This window comes from Phaenicophaeus curvirostris, chromosome 23 (genome assembly GCF_032191515.1).
Source record: "Phaenicophaeus curvirostris isolate KB17595 chromosome 23, BPBGC_Pcur_1.0, whole genome shotgun sequence".
Lineage (NCBI taxonomy): Eukaryota > Metazoa > Chordata > Aves > Cuculiformes > Cuculidae > Phaenicophaeus > Phaenicophaeus curvirostris.
The window spans coordinates 1,734,151-1,743,986 of NC_091414.1; the positions used below are offsets into that span (position 1 = coordinate 1,734,151).

General features: G+C 66.2%; 3 protein-coding genes across 3 annotated transcripts; all 3 read right to left on the bottom strand.

The window, feature by feature from the left end:
- Positions 1-293: 293 nt before the first annotated feature.
- Positions 294-3,125, bottom strand: LOC138730405 (variable charge X-linked protein 1-like). Its single transcript, XM_069875577.1, has 2 exons — positions 3,046-3,125; positions 294-1,059 (listed from the first exon to the last, which is right to left on the bottom strand). The coding sequence occupies exons 1-2, from the start codon at positions 3,123-3,125 to the stop codon at positions 294-296; spliced, it is 846 nt and encodes a 281-aa protein (XP_069731678.1).
- Positions 3,126-4,073: 948 nt separating this feature from the next.
- Positions 4,074-6,026, bottom strand: LOC138730217 (platelet-activating factor receptor-like). The gene is made up of 2 exons (XM_069875170.1): positions 5,931-6,026; positions 4,074-5,109 (listed from the first exon to the last, which is right to left on the bottom strand). The coding sequence occupies exons 1-2, from the start codon at positions 5,946-5,948 to the stop codon at positions 4,099-4,101; spliced, it is 1,029 nt and encodes a 342-aa protein (XP_069731271.1). The 5' UTR covers positions 5,949-6,026; the 3' UTR covers positions 4,074-4,098.
- An 830-nt stretch (positions 6,027-6,856) lies between these two features.
- Positions 6,857-9,184, bottom strand: TMEM35B (transmembrane protein 35B). The gene is made up of 3 exons (XM_069875303.1): positions 9,038-9,184; positions 7,304-7,484; positions 6,857-7,208 (listed from the first exon to the last, which is right to left on the bottom strand). Exons 1-3 carry the CDS (start codon positions 9,143-9,145, stop codon positions 7,078-7,080), a joined length of 420 nt encoding a protein of 139 aa, XP_069731404.1. The 5' UTR covers positions 9,146-9,184; the 3' UTR covers positions 6,857-7,077.
- Between the last annotated feature and the right edge of the window lie 652 nt (positions 9,185-9,836).

Genomic DNA, 9,836 nt, shown 5'->3' on the forward strand with positions numbered 1-9,836 from the left:
CCCTGGCCCCCATCCCCGCGGCACCGGCATCCCTGGTCCCCATCCTCGCGGCACCAGCATCCCTGGCCCCCATCCCCGCGGCACCGGCATCCCTGGTCCCCATCCCCGCGGCACCAGCATCCCTGGCCCCCATCCCCGCGGCACCGGCATCCCTGGCCCCCATCCCCGCGGCACCGGCATCCCTGGTCCCCATCCTCGCGGCACCGGCATCCCTGGCCCCCATCCCCGCGGCACCGGCATCCCTGGCCCCATCCCCGGCCCCATCCCCACCGCTCTCACCGCTCTCTCGCTGCCTACATCCTGCGAACGGCGCCAGGAGGCTCGGCTGGGCTCGGTTCCTGCAGGAGCAGCTCGGTTTGGCTCGGTTGGTGCAGGAGCAGCTCGGTTGGGCTGGGTTGTTCCCGGTACCGGAGGAGCTCGGCTGGGCTCGGTCCCTGCAGGAGCAGCTCGGATGGGCTCGGGTGGTCCTGGAGCAGCTCGGCTGAGCTCGGTTCCTGGAGAAGCAGCTCGGATGAGCTCCGCTGGTCCTGGAGGAGCTCGGCTGAGCTCGGTTGGTGCAGAAGCAGCTCAGATGAGCTCGGTTCCTGCAGACGCAGCTCGGTTGGGCTCGGCTGGTGCTGGAGGAGCAGCTCAGATGAGCTCGGCTGGTCCTGGAGGAGCTCGGCTGAGCTCGGTTGGTGCAGAAGCAGCTCGGTTGGGCTCGGCTGGTCGTGGAGAAGCAGCTTGGATGAGCTCGGTTCCCGGAGAAGCAGCTCGGCGGGGCTGTGCGGGTGCCGGTGCCGGCGTGGGAGCGCGCCGGGCAGCAGCATGCGGGTGTCCCCGCAGTGCAGCGGGTGCAGCGGGTGCAGCGGGGCGAGCGGGTGCAGCGGGGCGAGCGGCGCCGCCAAGACACGGCGCTGGATTTTCCCCGGGAGCCAGAACGGGCGGCGGCGCCGCAAAATGGCTCCGGTGCGGGGGAGGGGGGAGAACCGGGGGGCGGGGGCGGGGGGGGACCGGGATGGAGCCGGGGTAGGACCGGGATGGAGCCGGGATGGGACTGGGATGGGTACCAGGCTGGCACTGGGATAGGTACATGGATGGCACTGGGATGGGCACCGGGATGGAACCGGGATGGGCACTGGGATGGAACCGTGATGGAACCGGGATGGGCACTGGGATGGGTACCAGGCTGGCACTGGGATATGTACTGGGATGGCACTGGGATGGAACCGGGATGGGCACTGGGATGGAACCGTGATGGAACCGGGATGGGCACTGGGATGGGTACCAGGCTGGCACTGGGATGGGTACCAGGCTGGCACTGGGATAGGTACATGGATGCCACTGGGATGGGCACTGGGATGGGCACCGGGATGGAACCAGGATGGGCACTGAGATGGGTACCAGGATGGGCACTGGGATGGGTACCAGAATGGGCACTGGGATGGGTACCAGGCTGGCACTGGGATGGATACCAGGATGGCACTGGGATGGGTAACTGGCTGACACTGAGATAGGCACTGGGATGGCACTGGGGTACGTACCAGGCTGGCACTGGGATGGGTAACAGGCTCATACTGGGATACGTACTGGGATAGGCACTGGGATGGGCACCAGGCTGGCACTGGGGTGGGTGAGAGGCTTGCACTGGGATAGGTACTGGGATGTAACTGGGATAGACACCAGGCTGACATTGGGATAGGCATTGGGATGGCACTGGGATGGGTACTGGTCTGGCACTGGAATAGGCACTGGGATGGGTAACAGGCTGGCACTGGGACAGACACTGGACTGGCACTGGTTTGGCACTAGGATGCACACTGGGATGGTCAACAGAACGGGCACCAGGACAGGTACTGGTCTGGCACTGGGATGACACTGAGATGGGCACCAGGCTGGCATTGGAATGGGTACTGGGCTGGCACTGGGATAGGCACTGGGATAGGCACTAGGATGGTACTGGGATAGGTGCCTTCCCCCAGGACCCAGCCTCACCGCAGCAGACTGGGGGCTGCAGGCTGCTGCCCACCCACTGAGCCCCTCGTACCGCACTGTGTAATTTGCTAATAACAATAATTACGGCACAGGCGGCTTAGAAGTGCAGCCGAACAATAACCTGGTTAAGCGGCAGCAGGAGCCAAACTGCGGCACGTGCCCAGCCCTGCCGCCCCGAAGCCGCCTGGCACGCGGCGGGGGAGCCCCGGCACGAAGCACGGACACAGCCTGGGGGGGTTTAAGCAGCCGTGTCCTGGTGGTTTGCACCCGTGTCCCAGCGCCGTGGTCCTGACCCAGGACACCTGTGCCACTGGGCAGGGTGGTCACCAGTGGTCACAGCATCGGTCACCTCATAGTCACAGCATCACTCACCTAGTGGGACATCTGGGTTAGTGATTGATGGGGATGGTTGGACTCGATGATCCGGTGGGTCTCTTCCAACCTGGAGATTCTATGATTCTATGATCTGGGGCTGGAGGACACGGGTGTTTCTCCAGGGTGGCCCAGGGCGTTGGGACATGAAAACCCTGCGAGGACAGCAAGGCTGGACCCCAGCCCAGCTCCATGGCTCTGCAAAGCCAACCCCGTCTCGGGGCGCTCTCCCCAGCAGCCCCATGGACCCCATCACCGTCCCCTCCTGCTTGAGATTCCAGCCTGGAGCTGGCACTGCCCCCAGCCCTGGCACGCAGAGAGCCCCCCGGATCCCTCGCTGAGCTGGGGGTCTCGCCCCACGGAGCCCCCGATGGGGCCAGCACGGCTGCTCCTCCTGCAGCGGGGAGCGCAGCTCTGCCCGCCGCCCTCCGCCGTTACATAAAGCGATTAAAATTTAATGCGTGCTTCAAAAGGGGAACGAGCTGGGGGCGAGGACGGCTGGGTGTGGGGCAGGGGCACCCTTGGCCGTGTCCTGGAGCCAGCAGAGACCAGCTCCCTCCAGCCAGGCCGGAGCAAAGCGCCCAGGGTTGACTGCGCCGTGGGCTCCCCGAGTCACAATTCCCACGGCGCGGGGAGAGCCTGCCCTCGCCCCACAGCTTCGCCTCCCCGCTGGCAGCCGAGCAGCCTCTAATAACCCACCAAAAAGCAGGCACGGCACCATCCCGGTGCCCACACTGCTTGTACCCAGCCCACCTCCTCCTGCCCGATACCTCCCGCATCCTCCCCGGGCACCGGTGAGCCGGTGATGGAGAAAAGCCCTGTGCTGGGGGGTGAGATGCCAGGTTGGGGGGCGAGACCCTGGCTTGGGGCACAGCTGAAGCCTCCCCAGCCCCTGCCACCATCCCTCCCAGAGCTCCCGTTTGTGCAGCGCGGCTGCGGTGGCGGCAGGAATCAGCCAGCGCTGGGAAAACACCATCTTCCACCCACGCAGCCGCCCCCAGCCCTGCGCGGGCTCTGCCACCCACGCCACGCGCCGGGGCTCGCTCGAAGGTGGGCGGCCACGAGGGGCTGGGGGCTGCATCGCACCCACCCACGCGTGAGCAGGGGCTGCCGAAGGCTCCGGCTGCGGGAGAGCAGGGAAATAGGGCTGGGAGCTGGGGTTTGGGGGGGCTGGGGGGTGCCCCAGGGCGCGGGGGGAGCTGGCACTGCTCCGGGTGCGGCACAAGCGCCCGCCGGCAAAGAGACTGGGAAAGCCTTGGGCTCATTCATTTTTAATCCCAGCTGAGAGCAGGCAGGATGCAGGCACGAGGCTCGGGCACGCTGCCGTGGGCAGCCCAGCTCACAGCGCAGGCGTCTTCCATCATCCCCAAGGGATGGAGACCCCAGGAGGGGATGGAGACCCCCAGGAGGGGATGGAGACCCACAGGAGGGGATAGAGACCCCAGGAGGGGACGGAGACCCCCAGGCAGATAGGAATGGTTGGACTCAACAACCTAAGAGGTCATTTCCAACCTACTGACTCTAGGATTCCTTCCCCATCCTCTCCCACCGCGGCTCAGCCCCCCCTTGCCAGGCAGGAGTGAACGCGCAGGGCAGGATCCGTGCACGAATGCCAACCATGAGCGCACGGGAATGTGCAGGGGTGGGAGGAGGAGGTGGGGTGCCCCATCCCCATCCTGGCTCCAGCGACCCCAAGCCAGCAGGATTGTGGCCCCCAGGCAGCCGGAGGGCAGGGCGCCAGCACCCAGCGAGCTACGAGGAGGCCAAGGAGGCTGCGCGGGCGCCGGGCACGGGCCCAGCGGGGGCCGGGGGCGAGAGCGGGAGGCACCGTCCGATCTTGCGCAGGGCGCGCCCCAAGTCGTGGCGGAAGCGCTGGATGGAGAAGCAGTAGACGACGGGGTCGAGGCAGCTGTTGAGGCTGAGCAGGGCAACGCTCAGCGCGTGCAGCACGTCCAGGGCGCCGGGGGGCCCGCAGCGCGGCACGGGGGGCTGGCTGCCCACCCAGGGGGCCAGCGTGAGGTGGTAGGGAGCCACGCAGACCGCGAAGACCAGCAGCATCCCCAGCACCATGGCGCGCGCCTGCTGCCGGTGCGAGCCCGGCGAGGCCGCGGCGGGCGCCGAGAGCGCCCGGGCGACGGACGCGTAGGCGCCCAGCACCACCAGGAAGGCGACGGCGAAGAAACCCACCGTGGCGTAGGCGTAGGCGCGCTGGCGGCCGTGCTGCTCGAAGCAGGCGGTGGCCCCGGCGCGCGCCGGGAAGGTCTGCTGGGTGGCCAGGGTGGGCACGGCGCAGCCCAGCCCCAGCAGCCAGGCCGCGGCGCAGGCCAGCGCGGCGCCCCGGCGCCCCGTCAGCGGCAGCTCCCGCCGCCCCGCGCGCACCGCGCAGAACCGGTTGAAGCTGATGAGCGCCATGAAGGTGATGGCGCTGTAGGTCGCCAGGTAGTAAGCGGCTCCGGCCAGGCGGCACGCGGCCTCCGAGAGCAGCCAGTGCCCCCCGGCTAGGTAGTAGGGGATCCAGAGGGGCAGCGTGAGGTTGAAGAGGATGTCGGCCAGCGTGAGGTTGATGAGGTAGATGCGGATGGCCTTCCTCACCTTGCCGCTCTGCAGGAAGACCAGCAAAGCCGCCAGGTTGCCCGGCAGCCCCACGCACAGCACCAGGCAGTAGACGACGGGCACCAGCACGAACTGCACCGGGTCGCTGGGGACGCACGCGGGGTGACCCGCCGGCCGTGGCCCCGGCGCTGAGCCGTTCATCCCACTTTCCTGCAGAAATAGGGGGAAGTTCAGCAGCAGGGCCCCAAACACAGCTCCTGGGGACAGGGAAGGAGCAGTGACCACGACGGGATGACCTTTCCAGCTGGTATCTGCGGTCGCGGCTGGGCTCGCGGGCAGAGCCCCCAGTAAGGGCGGCATCACCTGCCGGAGGGGCCCAGCCTTGCTCCTCAAGGGGCCGCGGGACCTTTCCGAGCCCAACCCCAGCCACGTGCCCCCACGCCGAGTGGGAGCCCCAGAGCTTTCCCGCAGCTGCATCGCGGCCGAGGGGCTGAGCGGCGCCCGGCTGCACCCGGAGGTGCTGGGCTGGCTCCGGCTGGCAGCCACGGGGCTTAACACGTCCCACGCAGCGCGTGCCGGCTGGGGGGTACCCGGCCCCCATCCCGCTCCCAGCACCCCAAATCCCGCAGCGCATCCGTGGGGAAATCACCCACCGGCACCGGCGCGGAGGGATGCTGGCGCGGGGCAGGGGTGGAAGCAGCCCCTGCAGCTTTGCCACCCCGCTGTTTGCTGGTGCTGGAAATGGAAAACCACGTCGTGCCGCAACGGCTGCATCTCGGGGCTGCAGCGATTTCACCTCCATCGCTGCCTGCCCACACCTCACCAGCAGCACTGACTCACCCGGCGGGTGTTTTCCAGCACCCAGTACGGGGCTGAGGGATGGGGGGCACAGGCTGTGGAGCTGGGGGGAGGATTCAGGGCTCATCCTGAGGGGCTTCAGTCGTCCTGCAGACCCCCAAGGAGCCCCCAGCTCCTGAATCCCCCTTCCAGCCCCCTTCCCCGCACCAGTTTGCTCCGAGATAGCTACTTACCCCACTGAGTCCGTGCATCCCCAGCCTGCTCCTCGCTGTCTGGTCCAACCACGCTGGGAAAGGCTTTAAGTGGCGGGGGGAGGCAGAGGCTGCTCGATCCCCTCCTCTATCCTCATCCCGAGCCCCCGTGGGATGCAGGGAGGGCAGCTGGAGCGGGGCGAGCACCTGCGGGTGTTTGTAACGGGGGATTCCTTGCTGGAGCCTCGCTAAGACCCCCCGCGCCGGCGGACGGGGTGGGGGGAGCCCTGTCCGGGACTGTTTCCCAGGGCCCTTCTCCCACCCACGCTGGGATGAAAGCAGCAGAGGGTCAAGTTTCCAGACTTGGCAGCTGGGGGAAAAGAGGGGATGCCCTGGAAGGGATCAAAGCAGGAATCTGCCTGCTCTCAGCGCTGTTGTTGGCTTCAAAGCTGGATTTAAGGGGAGCGGCACCCCCACAAGCTCTGCGAGCGCCTGACTCGCTGCTTTGTGTGGCTGTGCGATCTGTGGACGTTCCTTCAGGACACCAAAGGTGCCACCTCCAGGTGGTTCAGGTCCCGCTGCGGGTATGGATGCGTTTGTTGTATCATAGAATCATGGAATGGTTTGGGTTGGAAGGGACCTCAAAGCCCATCCAGTCCCACCCCTGCCATGGGCAGGGACACCTCCCACTGGATCAGGGGCTCCAAGCCCCATCCAACCTGGCCTTGAACCCCTCCAGGGATGGGGATTCCACCTGGGCAGCCTCTGCCAGGGCTTCACCATTCTTCTGGTAAAGAAATTTTTCCTAATATTCCATCTAAACCTTCCCTGGTGCATCTTGAGGTCTTTTCTTCTTGTCCCATCACTCACTTGGGAGAAGGAGATGTCCCCTCAGCCCCTGTGGCTCAGCAGCAATAACCAGGGGAGGCAAAACCTGTAAAACAAGAGGCTTTATTCCAAAATACGAAAGCCCCCAGCTCGGCGTGGCTGAAGGCTGGGAAGAGCCAGACCCCTTGTGCGGATTTAGCAGCGGAGGCGCTGGAGGTGCCACCGTCCCACAGCGCAGGGGCAACCAGCACTGGGGTCCCCAGCAGCAGCAGGAGATGATGCATCGTGCACCAGCGGCAGGTGACCTCGCGGGATGCGACGTCCCCGAAATTACCGTAAGGGCATCGCTCCCCAGCTCCGGTCACTGGAACTTGGCCTTGGCGGGGGCCGCGTAGCCGCGGATGTTGAGCAGCAGGAGGAGGCCGAGGCAGAGGGTGGCGGGGGCGCACATGGCCAGGGGCTCCTGCAGCACCAGCAGCGTGTAGATGGCACCTGGGCGAGAAGCGGAGCATGGGAACCGCGGGCTCCTACCCCAGCGCCACCCCAGACCCCGCGCGGGGCGGCAGGTGCCCGCTGCTGGCTCTCACCGATCATGATGACGCTGAGGATGAAGTTGCTGATCTCCTGCAGGAGCTGGGGACCGAACGCCAGCAGCAGCCCGGCCACCACCTCCACCCAGCCCACCACCTCCAGGTAGCGGCCGGGCTCCGGCGTGAAGCCGAACTCCTTCAGGGGAAAGACCTCGGCGAACCGCACGAACTCCGACTTCTGGGAAGGGCAGGAGGGAGCGGAGCTGCCCTGAGCCAGGGGCTGGGGGGCACAACTCCTCCTGCAGGGTCTGCCCTGCTCAGCCCTGCGCCCCAAGATGCTCACGTTCACACCTACTGAAAGGCTCAGCCCAGCATCCTCGCCCCCCAACCCGCTCGTTCGCCCCCCAAGGACTCAGCCCTGCACCCCAAAGTGCTCAACCCCACATCCCAGCACCCCGACCCGCTTGCTGCCCCCCAAGGGTTCAGTCCCACAACTCAGCACCCCAACCCTCTCATTGCCCCCCAAGAGCTCAGCCCTTCATCCCAGCACCCCAACCTGCTCGCTCACACCCAAGGGATCAGCTCTGCACCCCAAGGTGCTCAGACCCATATCCCAGCACCCCAACCCACTCGTTGCCCCCCAAGGGCTCAGCCCCGCATCCCTGCACCCCACCTTCTTATTCCCCACCGAGGGCTCAGCTCTACATCCTCAGGGCTCAGCCCCTCATCCTCAGGGCTCAGCCCCTCATCCCAACCACCAAGGGCTCAGCTCTGAACCCCAACATGCTCAGACCCCCAACCCGCTTGTTGCCCCCAAGGGGGGGGGCACTCAGTCCTGCACCCCAAGACCTCAGCCCTGCTCCCCAAAGTGTTCATCTCTGCACCCCAAGACCTCATCTCTGCACCCCAAGAGCTCAGCTCTGCTCCCAAAGGTTTCAGCCCTGCTCCCCAAGGGCTTATCTCCGCACCCTAAAGTACTCAGGTCTGCACCCCAAGTGCTCAGCCCTGCACCCCAAGAGCTCACCCATGCTCCCCAAGAGCTCAGCCCTGAACCCCAAAGTGCTTGTCTCCACCCCAAGGGCTCAGCTTTGCACCCCAAGGGCTCAGCTTTGCACCCCAAAGTGCTCAGCCCTGCTTCCCAAGGGCTTATCTCTGCACCTCAAGTACTCACATCTGCACCCCAAGAGCTCAGCCTTGCTCCCCAACTGCTCAGCTTTGCACCCCAAGAGCTCACCCGTGCACCTCAAGAGCTCAGCCTTGTTCCCCAAATGCTCAGCCCTGCACCCCAAGAGATCAGCCCCGCTCCCCAAGAGCTCATCTCTGCACCCTAAAGGCTCAGCCTTGCTCCCCAAGAGCTCATCTCTGCACCCCAGGAGCTCATCTCCACACCCCAAGAGCTCAGCCCCACTCCCCAAGAGCTCATCTCTGCACCCCAAGAGCTCAACCTTGTTCCCCAAGAGCTCAGCTTTGCACCCCAAGAGCTCATCTCTGCACCCCAAGAGCTCAGCCCCGCTCCCCAAGAGCTCATCTCTGCACCCCAAGAGCTCAGCCCTGCTCCCCAAGAGCTCAGCCCTGCTCCCCAAGAGCTCATGTCTGCACCCCAAGAGCTCAGCCCCGCTCCCCAAGAGCTCATCTCTGCACCCCAAGAGCTCATGTCTGCACCCCAAGAGCTCAGCCCTGCTCCCCAAGAGCTCACCTCCGCACCCCAGGAGCCCAGCCCCGCTGCCGAAGGTTTCACCCCCGCTCCCCGCGGCCTCAGCCCCCCCCCCAGCGCCCCCTCCGCCCCCTCACCATGTGCCGGTGCAGCTCGGCCGAGGGCAGCTCCGAGAGCTTCCCCGCCCCCGCCAGCGCGAAGAAGACGCCGAGCAGGACGCGGAGGGCGGCGAACGGCGGCGCCATGGCCGGGCGGGGCCGGGATCCGAGCGGGAGCGGGTCCCCCCGGGGCCGGGGGAAGCTCCGAGCGCAGCTTCGCCCCCCCCCGAGCCGCAGCGGGGAATAAACGGGGGAGGCGAGGGGGGGTGGTGCGGGCAGTGGCAGCAAAGGGACACGGGGAGAGGAGAGCGGGGGTGGGGGGACAGCCCTAGGGACACTGGCAGAATGGGTGTGGACATGGCTAGGGACACTGGCATGGAGGGACATCCCTAGGGACACAGGTAGAAGGGGTAGGGACACCGCAGGGACATCCCTAGGGACACCAGCAGAAGGGGTAGGGACACCGCAGGGACATCCCTAGGGACACTGGCATGAAGGGACAGCCCTAGGGACACAGGTAGAAGGGGTAGGGACATCCCTAGGGATACTGGCAGGGAGGGACAGCCCTAGGGACACCAGCAGAATGGGTAGGGACACCGCAGGGACATCCCTAGGGATACTGGCGGGGAGGGACAGTCCCAGAGACACTGGCAGAACGGGTAGGGACACCGCAGGGACATCCCTAGGGACACTGGCAGGGAGGGACAGCCATAGGGACACAGGTAGAAGGGGTAGGAACACCGCAGGGACATCCCTAGGGACACCAGCAGAATGGGTAGGGACACCGCAGGGACAGCCCTAGGGACACTGGCATGGAGGGACAGCCCTAGGGACACAG